Source organism: Paroedura picta, chromosome 8 (assembly GCF_049243985.1).
Source record: "Paroedura picta isolate Pp20150507F chromosome 8, Ppicta_v3.0, whole genome shotgun sequence".
Lineage (NCBI taxonomy): Eukaryota > Metazoa > Chordata > Lepidosauria > Squamata > Gekkonidae > Paroedura > Paroedura picta.
In genome coordinates, this window is record NC_135376.1 from 13,637,213 (window position 1) to 13,655,146 (window position 17,934).

General features: G+C 46.2%; 1 protein-coding gene across 3 annotated transcripts in view; it reads left to right on the top strand.

Annotated features, from left to right (window-relative positions):
- The window catches only part of PLD1 (phospholipase D1), a 144,529-nt gene that overhangs the window by 98,801 nt on the left and 27,794 nt on the right, over positions 1-17,934 (top strand). For all 3 annotated transcript variants that reach the window (XM_077348405.1, XM_077348403.1, XM_077348402.1), the window contains 6 exons: positions 398-614; positions 1,659-1,787; positions 2,491-2,609; positions 4,852-4,965; positions 12,082-12,192; positions 14,219-14,307. In XM_077348405.1, the coding sequence (XP_077204520.1) occupies positions 398-614; positions 1,659-1,787; positions 2,491-2,609; positions 4,852-4,965; positions 12,082-12,192; positions 14,219-14,307 (779 nt within the window). The remainder of the gene's footprint in view (positions 1-397; positions 615-1,658; positions 1,788-2,490; positions 2,610-4,851; positions 4,966-12,081; positions 12,193-14,218; positions 14,308-17,934) is intronic.

Here is a 17,934-nt window from a genome sequence, read left to right on the forward strand (position 1 = left end):
TCCCCGAAATTGAGTCCAATTTTTGCCCAGTTTTGCCAGCCGGCAAGCATCTGAGGCAAGAATTATTTCGATTCTCCCTCTTCTTTTCAGAAAGGGCACATTTCTTGGAAGAGAACCAGTCTGGTGTAGTAGTCAAGAGTAGCAGACTCTAATCCTCTTCTACACAAACCTTCCTGGTGAACTTGGGCCAATTGTGGTTCTATCAGAACTCTCTCAGCCCCACCTGCAAGAAGTGCCTGTGGTGAGGAGAGGAAGGGAAGAGAATTGTAATCCACTTTGAGACTCCTTCGGGTAGAGAAAGGGGAGGGTAAAAAACTCAACTCTTCTTCATCATGTTCCCTTTATTCTACCCGTGAGTGAGCAGTCCGGCCTTTAGCAGTTTATCATCTCTCCTCAGTCTCCAGTTGATCAGGTTCAACCGCCAGTCCTCAGCCCGGAGGCCCAATCTCCACTGAAGCTGCCCTTGCAAGAAAACAGCACTGACCCGCCAGATTTGTCAAGAATGAAAGGGGTAGGGAAAACCAGGAAATTTGCCCGGTTCAGCATCTACAAACAGCTCCACCGGCACGGCCTACATCACGCGGACAGCGTGAGCAGCGTCGACAGTGACTCACGTGAGTGATACTTCCTTGTCCTTTTGCTGGGCAGAGCGCATAAAGCTGCATGAGACGAGAAAATTGGGGAAAGCCCAATTTGTCTTTCTTAGTTGCTTTCTCCTGGCCATCGATTTCAGCTTGGCAGTGACGGACGATGCCAACATATGGCAGACAACTTAGGATGACCCCGTAAGGCTGGCCTTCTCAATCAGGATTTTGTGAAACCCTGGGTTTTCTTGATGACCCGGGAAGGGTTTCCCAAATGAGTGGGAGTTAGTTCATTTTCTATTTATTCTTAAAATTTGTTAAACATTTATTGGGTGATATGACAGTATATAAGAGCCTCTTGTGGCGCAGAGTGGTAAGGCAGCCGTCTGAAAGCTTTGCCCATGAGGCTGGGAGTTCAATCCCAGCAGCCGGCTCAAGGTTGACTCAGCCTTCCATCCTTCCGAGGTCGGTAAAATGAGTGCCCAGCTTGCTGCGGGGTATATGGTAATGACTGGGGAAGGCACTGGCAAACTACCCCGTATTGAGTCTGCCATGAAAACGCTAGAGGGCGTCACCCCAAGGGTCAGACATGACTCGGTGCTTGCACAGGGGATACCTTTACCTTTACCTTTATGACAGTATATGGTCATGTTGACCTCCCCCCACCCCACTCCCAAAATGGCCAGTGACGGGAAGCTTAATGGGCATGTATACAGCTATGCTTCCCATCCTTATTCTGCATGTTGACCTGCCCACCCTTCTCCAAATGACCAATGATGGGCCTGGAGGAGTTGGGAAAGGGCAGGACCCTTAACACACCTTTGTATAATGAAGAGAGCTTTGACTCTCACAAGATTATACCCTGGAAATCTTGGGGTCTTTGAGGCACTACTGGACTTGAATGTTACTCTTCCGCTGCAGACTCACGTGGCTGTCCATCTGAAACTTTGAGTAGACAGGGAGTCCAAATAAGTAAATAGCCTCCTGCCGGTTGGATGGCAGTTCAAATCCCTGTTATGCTGAGCGAGAAGCTCCCCCAGAATCATAATTATGTGTATGAATTTTCTTGGGCAGATAAAGGCTCGATCCGCAGCTTAAAGACGGGAGTCGGTGAACTTCTTGGGGAAACGCGATTCTGGCACGGGAAGGATTACTGCAACTTTGTCTTCAAGGACTGGGTTCAGCTGGATAAACCCTTTGCTGGTGAGTCCCATGAAGTGGCCTCCATTCCTGGACCTTACAGGGACAAGCTGCTTCCTTCTGTGATCAGAGAAGCTGCCCTGAATTTCCATTTTTCTAGTATTTTTGGACCAGTGATGTTCTCCCCTCCTGGGGGGGGGGCGTTATCAGGTCCCACAATGTTCACCCCCCCACACACACAGAGAGATGTTTTGGCCCTTCCAAAGTTTTGGGGTGACGCAAGAGCACCATAGTGCGGGCTCGATCAGGATCAGACCTTCACTTCAAAATGGTGATTGTATCTCCCATGGCACCCACAAGGACACCATCCTAAGCATTTCCCTCCCCGAAACTCCAAAATAAAAAGAAAGGGAACAATTTCAAAATGATCCGGGGAGGGATTGTGGGCAGGGAGAAAGTGAGGAACTGCCCGCAGCATTTCAGGAACGGTTTTGGGCTGCTGTTGCAGAGGGAAGGGGAGAAAACTGGCAGTCTTCAAGCAAAGGTTGGATACACACTTTTCTTGGATGCTTTAGGATGCTCTGGGCTGATCCTGCGTTGAGCAGGGGGTTGGACTAGATGGCCTGTATGGCCCCTTCCAACTCTATGATTCTGTGATTCTATGAAAAAGGCTCCACTGGGCCCATGCCCTTGTGCGTGAGAACAATATCTCCTATGTGGCTGGCACGTGATGCTTCCAATGTGCCCTGCCTTTATGTCCCCGTAGACTTCATCGATCGCTACACTACGCCAAGGATGCCGTGGCATGATGTCGCCTCGGTTGTACACGGCAAAGCTGCTCGCGATGTCGCTCGACATTTTATTCAACGCTGGAACTTCACAAAGGTGGGTCTCTATGGACCGGTTGCCTGAATCTTTTTAGTTGCTTCTAACATTGCATACGGAACTTGGGTTGACCTCTGTATTCTGAGATTCCACGAGCTACAGAACATGGCATTGTCACAGCATCCTGAGCACCTTGGTGGTTGTCGTGTTTGCCGTGACCCTTATGGTGACCCTGTGGGCTGAGGTGGCCAAACTATGGCTCTCCAGATGTCCATGGCAGGGGCTCATGGTGATTGTAGTCCATGGACATCTGGAGAGCCACCCTTGCCATAGGGCTTTAAGCCAAGAGATATCCAGAGGTGGTTTGTCATTGCCTGCTCATGACCCTGATATCTATGGTGGTCTCCTACCCAAATCCGAGCCACGGCCGACCCTGCTTAGCTTCTGAGATCTGACAAGATCAGGCTAGCTTTCAATTATAGAACAATAATAATAATCATAACATCAGAAACCATCACAACAGCAACAGTAATGAATGTGCAAGTTACTAGCAGAGAAGGACTCAGTACGAATTCCAGATGTCAAGGTGACCTTGACTTTAGCCTGTGCTAAACAAAATGAATGGCTTGTGTGTATACAAAGTGGCTTAATTTATATGTGGTACAGAATTTGGGGGATTTTTAGCCCAGAGTATGTACAAGCTTAACTGTAGCTTGCAGTAAAATCTTTGTTGGTGGAAACAAAAATTCCACCACTTACAGTGTTGTAAAATTCAACAAGGTTAAAGTAACTGAATTGAACTGGAATTGCTGAAATTAGTTTTTTACTTTAAAAAAACAAAAGCTTTTGAGTCCATATTCAATTTTTTATAACCAAAATGAACTTTTTCTCCCTGCGATCTGGTTGCTCTTTAATTCCAGTGTTCCCAGAGTAACTTGAAATAGATTTTGGAAAGAGACATTTGGTAGAAGGAGAATTCTAATCACTTAGAATTCAGAGTTCCAAACTGTGTATCTGGGCAGGGTGATTTGTTTGCAGCTTAAAATTGTTACTCAAACCATTTTTGAGACCTGTTTTGCCCAAACCTATGTTGTTCTTTTACATAAGAATGCTCCATGACTTGTAATTTTATTTCTGCATCTTTCTTTCTATTCTTTTGTCCTTTTTCATACTTCCCATCTTGTCCTAGAAAAACATCTGCATGCAATTCCGAAACTAACTTCAAATAAGCATGTTACAAACTTAAATTTGATGATGGGAAATAGTAACTAGATTCAGGGTTAGATCTGCAGTACAGAAATAGGAGATGGGAGTTAACCTCTCTTGTCCCAGGCTTTTAGAACAATCTTTTTTCCTTTGTATAAATTATTATTATTATTATTATTATTTTACTTATTTCCCGGCACTCCCAAGCCCAGCTCGTGGTGGGTTACAAGTGTCCAATAAACCCCCCATTAAAACAGGACGACAAAACCATCAATATAAAATCGATAAATATTTTCTTTCTATGCTGCCCTTTCCTGATGGGTGCAGGGCAGTAGACAACAAAGTTTAAAACAATCATAATAAAACATTTTTACAGCAATAAAATAATAAAAACTGCCTCCTTTAGAAATTTGTCCATTTGAGGGTCACATGGAGCTTGGAGGGATTGTCTAACTGTGGGTGGATTTTTGGAAGGGAGGCCCAGATGCTATTCTTCTGGCCTCAACCATAGGCCAGGAGTTAGCTGGCCGGGAAGGGCGGTATACTATAATAATAATAATAATGAATGAATGAATGAATGAATGAATGAATGAATGAATGAATGAATGAATGAATGAATGAATGAATGAATGAATGAAATCCATAGGCCTGGCAGAACAGCTCCATTCTGCAGGCCTTCTTGAATTGTTTGAAGTCTCAGAGGGCCCTGATGTCTTCAGATAGCATGGGGCCACAGCCAAAAAAGCCCTAGTCCTGATCTAGGCCAGTTTTATCTCCTTGAGTCAGACTCCACTCCCAGCTCATATTTTCTGTTTAGACTAGCAGCAGCTCTCCCAGGCCTCAGTCAACTTTCTTTCTCGAAACCTGACTCCTGAGAATGTTTTTGCTGATGATGCTGAGAACTGAAACCAGGCAACTTGACAATCAAAACCTTAATGAAAGCCTGCTTGAAGTGGGGAAGGGGCTGATGGGCAGAACTGTTCAGAAAGGGAGGAGGAAGGGGCTCATAAATCTCCTAGCATCACATCTAGCTTGGCTCTAAATCTGACTTGCAGTTTTAAGTATTTAAATGTGTTTCTTTGTTTTCATTTCAAAGATCATGAAGCCCAAGTATCGATCCCTCTCCTACCCTTTCCTGCTCCCGAAATCTCAGAGGACAGCTGATGAGTTGCCGTACCAGGTCCCTGAGGCTGTGCATGCCAATGTCCAGGTAAGGCAGTCTTTGGACATGTCATGGCTTCCAGAGGTGGTAGGTTAAACCACTCCTGTGTTTTCATAGAGAGCAGACACCATGAGCGTGGTGTAGTGGTTAAGAACAGTGGATTCTAATCTGGTGAGCCAAGTTTGATTCCCCGCTCCTCCACCGCAGCCACCTCGGTTACCTTGGGCTTGTCACAGTCTTGTCAGAGCTGTTCCCACAGTGCAGTCCTGTCAGAGCTCTCTCAGCCCCACCTCCCTCACAGGGTGTCTGTTGTGGAGAGATGAGGGGAAGGCGATTGTAAATTGCTTTGAGACTCCTTCAGGCAGTGAAAAGTGGGGTATAAAACCCAACTCTTCTTCTTATTGTTGTTTTTGTTTGTTTGTTTTGCTATGCTTCCCCCCAGGTTTATACCCAAGCAAATGGTGAACATATAAACCATAATAACCATATAAATTGGTTATTACTGCTTGGCCCTTGAATCTGTTAAACATTTTTATTATGTTGTATGCTAATTTTAGAGCCTCTTGTGGCGCAGAGTGGTAAGGCAGCAGACATGCACTCTGAAAGCTCTGCCCATGAGGCTGGGAGTTCGATCCCAGCAGCCGGCTCAAGGTTGACACAGGGGATACCTTTATGCTAATTTAGTGCTCACCGTCTCCCTATAAGTTTGGGACCTAGAGATTCCATGCCAATACCCTTGAAGTAGTGTGGATGCACACAAAATCTTATCTCTTGAATAAAAATATGTGGGTCATAAAGGTGCTACTGGACTCAAAATTCATTTTGTCCTTGTATCGTTTTCCTCAGGAAAAGGCCCCCCTACCCCCTGCATCCCACTTTTGACACTCCATGTATATCTGTAAAGAATGCAAACAAAGATGGAAAAATGCAAAGGGATTCTGGGATACCTTTGTAGAAACATAGTTCTTGGCAAGCAGTGTTCTACTCAGCCAATCAGGAGACAGCAAGGGCCTTTGTTTGAAGTGCAAGCCAATGGACAAAGGTACTAGATGAGAATATTAAGAATCAGAAGCTTAGGTTATTCTGCAGTGGAGGCAAGAAATCAGCTTGCTGTGAAATTGACTGAGAAACGCGATTATCTAGAGGCCGTTGAGGAAACCAGGATATTCCGAGGGATGGGTTGGTCTAGACCAGGGGTAGTCAAACTGCGACCCTCCAGATGTCCATGGACTACAATTCCCAGGAGCCCCTGCCAGCAAATGCTGGCAGGGGCTTCTGGGAATTGTAGTCCATGGACATCTGGAGGGCCGCAGTTTGACTACCCCTGGTCTAGACATTACCCCTTGCAAAATTGCATGCATTTCCTCTCCGGCGGTTCCAGGCAAATGCAGCTTTCTGAGCCCTGCCAAGCGAGGACATTCCCAAGCTGCAGCCACTAAATCAGGCTTCCTTCCTCAATTTCCATTTTGCCTAAAAATAGCTTCTTGGGCATCATTACCGATAGTGAGTAACAGTCAGATGCGGTGAGTGGGAGAATGTTGCTGGGTCATTGACATTAGCGCTCATTCTCCAGCTAGCAGTGCGGGCCTGTGCAAACCTACTCCAGCAGTCTAAACCCCAGGAAATAACACTGCTGGGGATGGCACTGCGAAGCACAGCCAGTTCTACATGCCAGAGGGTGAGAAATAGACATTGGTTCTAGTGTATTACAGTAATACATAAGTGCTAGCTCTGGCCTGGATAGCCCAGGCATGCCTGATCTTGTCAGATCTCAGCAACTAAACAAGGTTAGCATGTGGGCAGGAGACCTCCGTGGACAATTAGGTTCATGATATGGAGGGAGGCCATGGCAAGCCACCTCTGAACATCTCTTGCCTGGCTTCCAGACAGCCCTACAATCGGGGGCTCTCCTAGCTACACAACACAAATGCCATATAATAAGTGCTGTCATTTCACAACCAACTCATGGCTACCCCCCAAAGGGTTTTCAAGGCAAGAGAGGAACAGAGGTTGTTTTTGCCATTGCTGGCCGCTGCACAGCGACATTGAATTTCCTTGGTGGTCTCCCATCCAAATACAAACCAGGGCTGATGCTGTTTAGCTTCTGAGATCTGGTGGGATCATAAGAGAAGAAGAAGAGTTGGTTTTTATATGCCACTTTTCTCTACCCAAAGGAGTCTCAAATCAGCTTACATTCACCTTGCCTTTCCTCTCCCCACAACAGACACCCGGTGAGGTGGGTGAGGCTGAGAGTGCCCTGCTATTACTGCTCTGTCAGAACAGTCTGATCAGTGCTGTGGAGAATCCAAGGTCACCCAGCTGGCTGCATGTGGGGGAGCAGGGAATCAAACCCGGCTCACCAGATTAGAAGTACCTAAACAGTACACCAAGCTGGCTCTCTAGCTGGCTCTCAGGCTAGCCAAGGCCAACTCTGGGAAAATTAGTTCCCAGGGCAAAAGAAGAAACAATAAATGTAGGCAGACATATTTTAATTTTCTCCTTAAGACTAGCAGCCCCGTCTTTCTAAGTGGTCTCCCATCTTCATAGTAATCTGGGCTGACCCTGCTTTGCTTCTGAGCTCTGATAAATTCAGGCTAGCCTGGACTATTCAGGCTTCAGGTCATAGTACAGAAAAAGTGAGATTATTAAAGTAGGGCCTTCCTCTGTTGGCTGTTATTTATTAGATGGCAAGTCATGCCTTTCAGAAGAACTAATAAGGAGGTGTTTGTTATCTCCAAAGGTGATTCATTCATTTGTGGGGTGACTGCACAAGACAAGGCAATGAAGCACATTACAGCAAACACATCCTATGATTTCACCACCCACCTTAATAACAGTTTCTTTTTGGAGCCTTGATTTTGTTGTTGTCGTTAGTTGTGCCTAAGAAGAAAGCGCTCATAATGTGTGTTTGGGTTACTAGGAAACAATGTGAGGAACCTTTGTCACACCATGAATGCTGGATGGTAAGAGAAGTAGAGCTTGGTACCCAAAAAGATGCATTGGATGCTTTTTGATGTTATTGAAAGCTGGTAGCACTGACTGTTCGTGACCGATCTCGTCTTAGTTTAAGTCCAAAACCTTCAATCCCCAGAGTTGCCCAGTCAAGTTTCTGAAATGTCTCCTAAAGTGTAAAGAGTTACGTAAAACAGAGATGATTACCAGGGATTGGGGTTCTCATGGAGATACTGCAGTGCTAACAGAATTATTTATTCAGTGTATTTTTTATCCTGCCACCCCTCTAAGGAGCTCCAGCCAATGTCCATGGTTCTATCCCCCGTGTTATTTTCAGAACAACTCTGTCAGGTAGGTTAAGCTGAGCGAGAATGAGTAGGACAAGGTTACCCGTGGAAGGGGGGATTTGCACTTGGGCCCTACACATGCTCTTTGGTGGAATTTCCATTCTGTGCTACTCTTAAGAGGTACTGGAGTCTTCACAAAGTCTGGATTCAGCAGTCCTTCCAAACTATCACATAAGGACATCTCTGAGCTGCAACTACAGCCCCTTGAGTTTGGTTTCCCATTGGAATACGAAATTAAATACCCAAATTAAATTGTACGGGAGTGGAGGTAACAGAGATGTAGCAGATAGGCAGGTGATGGAGGATAGAAGGACAGGCATTTCTGCCTGTAGGAGTTGCCTGATCACCCAGCCAGAGCAAGAACTGTACTATTGGCAGAGACAGGCAGTGGTTATGTAGTGGTCATGTTGGACAAGAATCCGTGAGACCCAAGTTCAGATCTGCTATGGAAGCTTGTTGGGTGACCTTGAGCCAGTCACAATCTCTCAGCCCAATCTACCATGCAGTGCCGTTGCAAAGATAAAATAAAGGAAGAGGAGCATGTTGCCGTAAGCCAATTTGGATCATGTATTGGAAGAAAACCAGCCTTCAGCTACCTAAATAAATAAGCAAACTAAAGTTTCTTTGAAGAAAGACTAGAGTCAGGCATGACAGCATTGTTGTTGCTCGTGATATATATGCACTGTTGCCTTTGGCCAAGGAATGCTGCAGGATCACCAGCACTCCAGAAATCTGTGCAACCTGCTCACTCAAAGCATATGCTGAAGAAATAGCAACGAGAGGATATACTAGGAGGAAGGTGGCTTCCAGTAGCTTATAAATGGCTGTCTTTCTCCATCTGGTGGTGCTCATGAATTATAGCTCAACCAATGTTCTTGGTGGATTTTCAGTTCCCCAGAAGATTCATGGATATATGGGTGCTGATGACCGTTTATGCACTGGAGGTTTCATGCCGGGATGCAGGCTGGAGTTTTAGTCGTGGCAGGTTGCCCCACCTCTTCCTGCACTCACATGGGGGAGCATTTGGCCTGGTGTACCTCATCCGCCCCCGATTTGTGTTCCTACATGGAAGTTGGGGCAGTGAAGTTCCCAGTGCATAAACGGTCAATGGGACAACCAAAGCTGGTATTTCTTTTCCATACATCTGGTCTTTGTGATATCTACCACTTTGTGTTACCTGAACATAAACCAAGGTAGAACATTGCTCTCTTCAGCCCTGTACTGACAGTCTGCTAAGCTAGGTCGCAGTCTTCAAGGCCTGAGGCAGGGGACTTTCCTAGGTCTGGGACCCAAGATGCTTTAGCTGGAGTGGAGAGGTGTACCTCTTAGCAACAGTGCCTGTTTTGCCTTTAAACGGTCCAAAATTCAGTCCCTCCCATCTCCTCTTAAAGAAGTTCCCTTAGCAGATACAAAAAGAGACATTTTGTTGCCTGAGTCCCTGGAACACTTCGGCTTCTGAGAAACTGCTAGAACAATGGTTGGATGTAGACCATACACTGAACATAAGTCAGCCGTGTGATTCAGTGGCTAAAAAGGCAAATGAGTTTAATATTACTGCAAGCTTATATTGTATTTTATATTATATATATTTTAAAGTCAATATTTTAAAGTAATTTAAAGTTAAGATTTTATGAAACAATGGATTTTGTATGGTTTTGTCTGTTGTCACCTGCCCTGAGTCTTTGAGGAAGGGCAGGCTAAAAATATAAAGGTAAAGGTATCCCCTGTGCAAGCACCGAGTCATGTCTGACCCTTGGGGTGACGCCCTCTAGCGTTTTCATGGCAGACTCAATACGGGGTGGTTTGCCAGTGCCTTCCCCAGTCATTACCATTTACCCCCCAGCAAGCAAGCTGGGTACTCATTTTACCGACCTCAGAAGGATGGAAGGCTGAGTCAACCTTGAGCCGGCTGCTGGGATTGAACTCCCAGCCTCATGGGCAAAGCTTTCAGACGGCTGCCTTACCACTCTGCGCCACAAGAGGCTCAAAAATATAATGATGATTATAATAAGAATGGTAATATTAAGGTGCTGCAGTCTATCTCATAGAATCATAGAACCATAGAGTTGGAAGGGGCCATACAGGCCATCTAGTCCAACCCCCTGCTCAACGCAGGATCAGCCCTAAGCATCCTAAAGCAAGTGAAAAGAGGCCCCTGCTTCATCATTCTTTTTGCCAACCGATTTTCATCTATGGGCGGTGCATTCCTTAAAAGACACTGAGCCTGCTTCTATAAGAGAGTTAGTTGCTCAGGGAGAATGTGGGAAGGTGTTCCACTCGAGAGCTTGCATTAAACACATTTCTCTGTGATGCTGAGAGACGGGAAACGATCCATCTTGCCTGACCTTTATGATCTGATAGGCTGAGCTTGTATCAGATCAGTTCTCTGTCTAGACAGCATTTATCTCTGAACGGAGCAATTTCGCCTTGCACCCTGTGAAGTTTTATCAGCCATCACATATAAAATGAAAACAATTGATCTAATCCTTGTTTGAAGTACGAAGTACGGGCGAAAGTCACTGACAGTTAGGATTGTCAGCCTCCAGGTGGGACCTAGAGATCTATTCAGTCTACAGGGATCAGTTCCCTTGGGGGGAATAGCAGCTTTGGAGGGTGAACTTTGAAGAAGCATACTCAATTAGTTCCTTCCCCTCCCCAAACCCTGGCTCTACCCCTAAAACCTACCCCTAAAAATCTCCTAACCTGGAGTTAGCAGCCCTACCTGAGAATGCTTGCAAGAACTCAGGCCCTAGGCCATTAGAGTGAGGTCTGAATAAAAATTGGGATCCCAAATAGCCCAATTATATTGCTATTTTACAAGTTATTTTTGTATATACCAGCAGGCTTTCAGATGGCACAGAACTCATTTGAAGCAAAAAGTCTTGTGGGAGGATGAGTTCTGTGTGGTTCAAAAGGGGCAAGATGTTTTGGCTTGGACCTGGGCCTAGTCTGCACACAAAGGATAATGCACTTTCAATGTGCTTTGGCAGCTGGATTTTCCAGTGCAGAACAGGAAAATCTACTTCTAAAGTGCATTGAAAGTGCATTATCTATTGTGTGCAGACTAGGCCCTAGTTTGGACCCTGCTTTTTTTTCCCTTTTAACTTCCCAAAGGAGTCTCAAAGCAACTTAAAATCACCTTCCTTTCCTCTTCCCACAACAGACACCTCGTGAGGTGAACTTTGAGAGAGCTCTGAGAGGACTGTGACTTGAAATCTTGTTAGTCTTTAAGGTGCTACTGGGCATGAATCTTTTTCTGCACCTTCAGGCCGACACAGCTGCCCACCCAAAACTCCATTTATATGTATTATTATTAACTAGGGGCCAAGCATTCAGGAATACAACGGGTGCTAGATTGTGGGTGGTGGTGGAAGAATTCTGTGGGTGGCCTCTCCATCCCCCCAGGACGGAAAGGCTGCAGGTTTGAGGGCCCCAGGGAAGGGAACTCAATGACAGGGGCAGCTCTGCAGGGATCTGCAGCCTTCGAACTTCAGAGAGAAGTGGAAGGAGGAAGGGGTGGTCATGGGTGGGGGATGGAAGGTGATAGGCTGGCCGCTGGACAGACAGGCAACCCGGTTGGAGGAGAAGGCACTTGGGGGTGGGACAGCCACTCTGAGTGGGTGGTAAGCACTGAGTGGCACTTAAGCCATGAGACCAGCTCCTCCTCCAAGCCCTTACCAGAAATATTAAGTGGAACAGATGACACTGTCAAAACGTTGATCATCCGGAATGGATAGGCTATCTAAACTTCTTTTCCTTCTTCGCACGTGATGATCTGAAGTAGCAGACCGGGATGACCAAAGGAGTTTGCAAACTTAGGCCAGCAGGGAGGGAACGATTAAATAGCTGCCGTGTCCTTTCCTAGGTGCTCCGCTCCGCTACGGACTGGTCAGCTGGGATCAAGAATCATGAGGAATCCATCCATGTGGCTTACGTTAGCGTGATCGAAAACAGCAAGCACTACATATATATCGAGGTAAGCAGCCTGCAGGAAAAACAGGGCACGGGAGCAAACGGGCATTTGGTCCTCCTCCTTGCAAGTTTGTTGGTGAGACTCTCCACGAGCTCCAGCAGCTGCTCTCCTCATCCTTGCAAGTTTGTTGGTGTGATTCTCCCCACAAGCTCCAGGAACTGCTCTTGAAAAACACCTAATTGTTCTCGAATAAACTTTATAGTGAGGAAATTTTTTTTTTTAAGTTGCCTTGTATGTTTGTCCGCCACCCAAATCTGCATGCCCAGATTTTTAATCAAGAGTAGAATGCACATTTTGAAGTTGAGTAACAGATGAAGGAAAGACAGGAAAGAACACCGGAGGCTGCCTGGAGATCAGAGGGACAATAGACAAATGATTCATGCATCGGCTCAATCTGCATAAGAATGAAAACGAGACTTTGGACAAAAAGCAGGAAACGTTTTCTTTGTTTCCGGGCTGTCTATTTGTGTGTTGCAGGGAGCAACAGAATAGATTTGTTTCCTCCATGCATTCCATCTTGTTTTCCTCCGAGGGACTCAAGGCAGCCCGCAGGAGTGTCCCTTCCTCCCTGTTTATTCTCACAACAACCCTGTGAGGTAGTTTAGGCTGAGATAAAATGACTGGCCAGAGATCACTCAGAATTTTCATGGCAAGCAGGCATCCCCATCTGCAGTGGAGAGAAAATGAGGAACTCTCCCCCCTTTTCAAATGAAGTATGCCGTTCATTGTTCTTGTGCATACTTGCATCATTTAAAACAGGGGTAGTCAACCTGTGGTCCTCCAGATATCCATGGACTACGATTCCCATGAGCCCCTGCCAGTGTTTGCTGGCAGGGGCTCATGGGAATTGTTGTCCATGAACATCTGAAGGATCACAGGTTGACTACCCCTGATTTAAAACATTAGGGTCCCCCCCCCCCATTGGCTGCTATGTTAGTTGGAGAATCTTTTTAAAGTTGCTAGAAAGGTTTCTAGAAAGGAGGGAAGTCAGCACGGTATTGCCTGATCTTGTCAGATCTTAGGAGCTAAGCAGGGTTAGTACTTGGAAGGGGGACCATCGAGGCAGACTCTGCAGAAGAAGGCGGCAGCAGATCACCTGTGCTTCTCACTGGCCTGGAAAGTCAGCTGCACCTGGGCAGCACATTGCACAGAGAGAGAAAGGTTTCTGATTGCTTGATCTAACCAGTGGGGGGACTAAATGCTGTCTCCCAGGCAGCTTAGGTTCTGTCCTTTCAATCACAAGCTGAGACACAAAGAGACGTTGAAAGGACTCGCCATCCCAAGCTCTGGTCTGCCCTGTGGTGCCACAAAACTGACTGGGGCATTTCCCTTCCCTCCTGGCCACTGTAGGATGGGGAGGGGCCAGGCCTTACAGGGCCACCTTTCCCTGTTCGCACAAGTCTGCTGTGGGGTAGACCCCATTGGCCCCCACAGTGGACAAAGGGAACACAGATTCTCCTATGTTTCCTCAGCCCAAAGCAAATGAGGGCCTGATCCACACCAGACCCACGAGGGTGCCTGCCCAGTGGCTGTGCCATATGGAAACGGGATTAGCTTCCAAATGAACACCCTTTCTGCCTTTTCCACCCGTGCAGAATTGGCCTGGGTGTATCAAAGAGATAGCAAAAAAGACAACAAGGATTTTCTGTGTCCTGGCTTTCTAACTCTCTGGTAGCCCCCTCAGAAGCCTGAGGCCAAGAGACACCACAAAGTCCCCCCTTTTTCCAACATAAATAAATAAAAAATAGGGTAAGGCACTGAAATGTGTTCAGTGATCTTCTGTGGCTGCACAGAGGAAGATCAGCAGTGACTTTCGGCCAGGCTGTCTTTCAAAGAAGCTCCTCTGCCATGACCAATCTCTCTCTTGAGCTGCTTCAAAATAGCTTTTAAGAATCCCCAGGGTTTCCTGGAATGCTCTTTGAAAAATATTGCTTTGGCAGATGCCCTGGTATTAGATAACGGTGCAACAGCAATGTGATTCAGAGCCAAGTTGCTTTAGGCTTCTTTCTTCTCTTTTCTCACCCTTTAGAACCAGTTCTTTATCAGCTGCGCCGATGACAAAGTGGTATCTAATAAGATCGGCGATGCCATCGCACACAGGATTCTGAAGGCCCACAGGTAAGGGGAAAACGCCACCGAGGGTGCAGCAAGAGACCAGTGGGTTCCAGAATGCAAAGGTAAAAGAAAAGGGGGCTGATATTCGTATGGGAGTGTTTGTGCAGATCACACACAATTTGCAGGTTTTCTGGAATCCCAGCTGGAAGTTTCCTGTGCAGTGCAGATGGCTCTTCCATTGTCTAAGAATCCTCTTCCAACTTTTCCAAATTGAGCAGTGCAACCCGAAAGGGGCAGATTAGTTGAGTTGCACTTTTTCTGAAGACAGGGCAGAATATCAATCAATCAATCAATCAATAAATCAATATTTATATCCCACTTTTCTGATTGATCAGGGTCAGTCTGTCCAACTGAGTTAGCTAACAAGTAAAACAAGAGCAATAAAAACCACCATAACACCAGTTTAAAAACAACCAAAATATATAGGCTGGAAGGAGGGATCACTGAGTTTTTGCCCAGTGAAGCAAAAACTTAGAATCACAGAATCATAGAGTTGGAAGGGCCATACAGGCCATCTAGTGCAACCCCCTGCTCAACGCAGGATCAGCCCAAAGCATCCTAAAGCAGAAGTCGGTGATGGAGGGGGACAGACCAATATCCTGACTCTGTGTGTGTGTGTGTGTTTGTGTGTGTAATTAATCTCAGGGTCATAACCTTAAGCGACCAGTCAGGAAAATGCTGCTCCAGAGTCTCATGACAGCTCGCTGTTTGTTGGTAACCGTCAGTGGGTTGGACACTGCAATACAGGAGTGCTGGAATTGCAGATTGTCCCCCTGTGGGATCCATGCAGACAAATAGCCCTACTGATTGGGGAAGTGCATTGAGGAGGGGACGGGAGAGAAAATTTCTTTCATCCCCTTTCTCCCTGCAGCAACCCCAAGGCAAGGTGCTTGGTCACAGGTTCAGACCCAGTCTGTAAAATGAAACGGTGGAACTGTGGACCATTTGAGGCTGTAGATCCAGGATTGCATTTTGAATCCAACAAACAACAAATACTAGTTGACTGGAAAATCTTTTTTTTCCCAACAAACAACAATATTGCAGCATAAGATTTGGTACAGTCTTCCGACTAATGTGCTAAATTAACTGGTATAAGGCATCTTTAAAATACAGGGGGAATTTTAAAAATACCTCCCCCTCCTTCCAGTCATAATGGTACCATCCAAGATTGCACCACCTCTATGCAGAATCAGGTTGCGGAATTCTGAGTTGTACTGTGCAGATTTTCAGGGTGGGCAATATATATAGTATATACACATTTGTAGAACAAATAGAACTGGCTGTTTGCTAGCAACATTATTTCAGCCATTCTTCATTCTGTTCAGAACACACATTTTTTTTTAATGAAAAGTATTTCCCAACCCACCTTTCTCTGTCTGATGGCCCCGCTGAATGCACGAACCCATGGGAACCCCATTTATCACCGCCCTGGGCTAGTTTAAAGAAAGAAGGACTATGAAGCATAGCTGAAAGGTGAAAAGCTGAAGGTCTGGTGTTGAGTACAGGCCCTGTTGTGATCTGGCATTGAGGGCAGACGGCACGAAAGGGAAAGGGATGGCCAGCCCCAGAATGACCATATCATTGGGCATATCATAAACTTGGCAAGCTGAAGGACAGCGCCAGAAGCTGACAACTGACTGCTAGGCTTTTACAGGAACGGCGTCTGCTACAATAGCAGCACCGCCGGCATCTGGATTATCTGGAAGGCAGTGTATGCATTGTAGCTCACAATCTTGGAGGGGGGAGGGGAATATCGAAGTTCTGTATTATGGGAACTCCACACCAGCAGTTAGAATTATCCAAATGCACACATATTTGCATCCTTTAGTCTGTTCAGGAATTGCTTGGGATTTACAGAGAGCCCAGAAGGGCTTTGGCAAGCAGTGAGAAAGAGAGAAGGGTACAGAGGTGAGTTACATAAACTGGCAGCAAGAGAGATGGCGGGAGGTCCAAGGATCTTGGAAGGCACAGGAGCGCCAGTCCCAGACCAAATCAGCTTTGCCTCCCTTTCCTTGTCCCGGGAGCACTGATCTTGCCTTTTCTCAGGGTATCCTGCCAATGGCCAGCCAGTTTCCTTGCCCCTATACGACTCTGGGGAGTGTATCGTGTATAGCCCCAACTACCCATCCATTTTCAAAACTTCAACTGCACGTAAACATGAACTCCCCTTGAAATGGGTTTCTGGGTCATGCTGGAGTGAAAAGAGCCAGAATTCTGGATCTGTCATTCATGCGTGTATTACATAACAGATGGGAAATGGGTAGGGATTGGAATACAAGATGGAGCCACAGCATGTAAATCACATGTGGATTATTTTGTATCCTGACACAGGATGTTTTGGACATGCTTTGTATGGAGACATTTCAGCCCCTGATATCTGCTGTGAGAGGGCTGTGACCCAAATATGATGGAAGGGGGTGTCCCTGGCCCACGGGATGTTCACCTGGCCTCAACCAGGGCCGAGGCCTTTTCAGACCTGCCCCTGCCTAGTGCAATGAGCTCCCAAGAGAGCTGAGGGCCCTGAGGGAGCTGTCAAAGTTCCACAGAGTCTGTAAAATGGAGCTTTTTGCCAGGTAGAATTGGGTTGAGGGTGAGTGGACAGAAGATCTTGCCCCTCCACCAAATGCCCACTGGGACAACAACCTGGATATGATTGGTTTGAGTTGATGAGGGTTGGGATTGGGAGTGGGGTTAGGGTGTATTTTTCTTGTATTTTATCTTTTATTGTTTTAGCCATTGTTGTTAGCCTCCGCGAGCCGGCAGGTCCAGGAGCAGTGGCTAAAAAATTCAAGAAACGAACAAACTAACAAGTACTTTAAATAGTTCTCAAGTTGTCTCACCCTAATCCCTTGTAATAGAAAACAATTTCTGACACAGCTGACAGAAATAAAGTGCCCTCTTTCTGCCTGAGGCGTACCATTTTACCTCAGAGGTCAGATCCCTGACTCTCGAGAGATGGAACTTTATTAAATAGATGGATGTGCTTAAATTAAGGACGTTTCAATAGGTTATTGCAAAGCAGACTTTGTTCCAGAGAGAGTTGTACTTGGTTCACCTGAGGAGATTGCTTCAAGGGCCTCAGGAAGGACCTACTGAGAAAGGCCCTTCTTGCTAAGTGCTGCCCGTCATAAGAGCCAGTTCCATGTGATCAATCCATTCTGCACAAACATGTCCCCCCAGTCACTTGATCCGCATGAAGTCACCTTACACTGAGTCAGGCCATTGGTCTATCACAGCATTGTCTGGCATTAGCTTTCCAGGGTCTCTGGCATAGATAGTTCACATTGCCTACTGCCTCATCATTTAAACTGGAGGTGCCGGGGATTGAACCTGGGGCCTTCTGCATGCCAAGCAGACGCTCTACCACTGAGCCATGATCCAGCAAGCAGGAGCCCTTGCTAGATGGATTGGGGCATATCAGCCGTAATGCACATTCTCTTCACGATCAAGTTCTCAGGATTAGCTTCAGTGTGGAGGAGTCAGTGAATCAGATCATATTATATATGAAATGTTTAATCTTCAGGGTCTCGTGGAGATGAAGAGTTCGCTCTTGCATAAATATTTAAACCTTAATGGAGGCATTTGATGGAGTGTTCCAGCAAAGAATGTGCCCCTCTTGGTTCTTTAGAT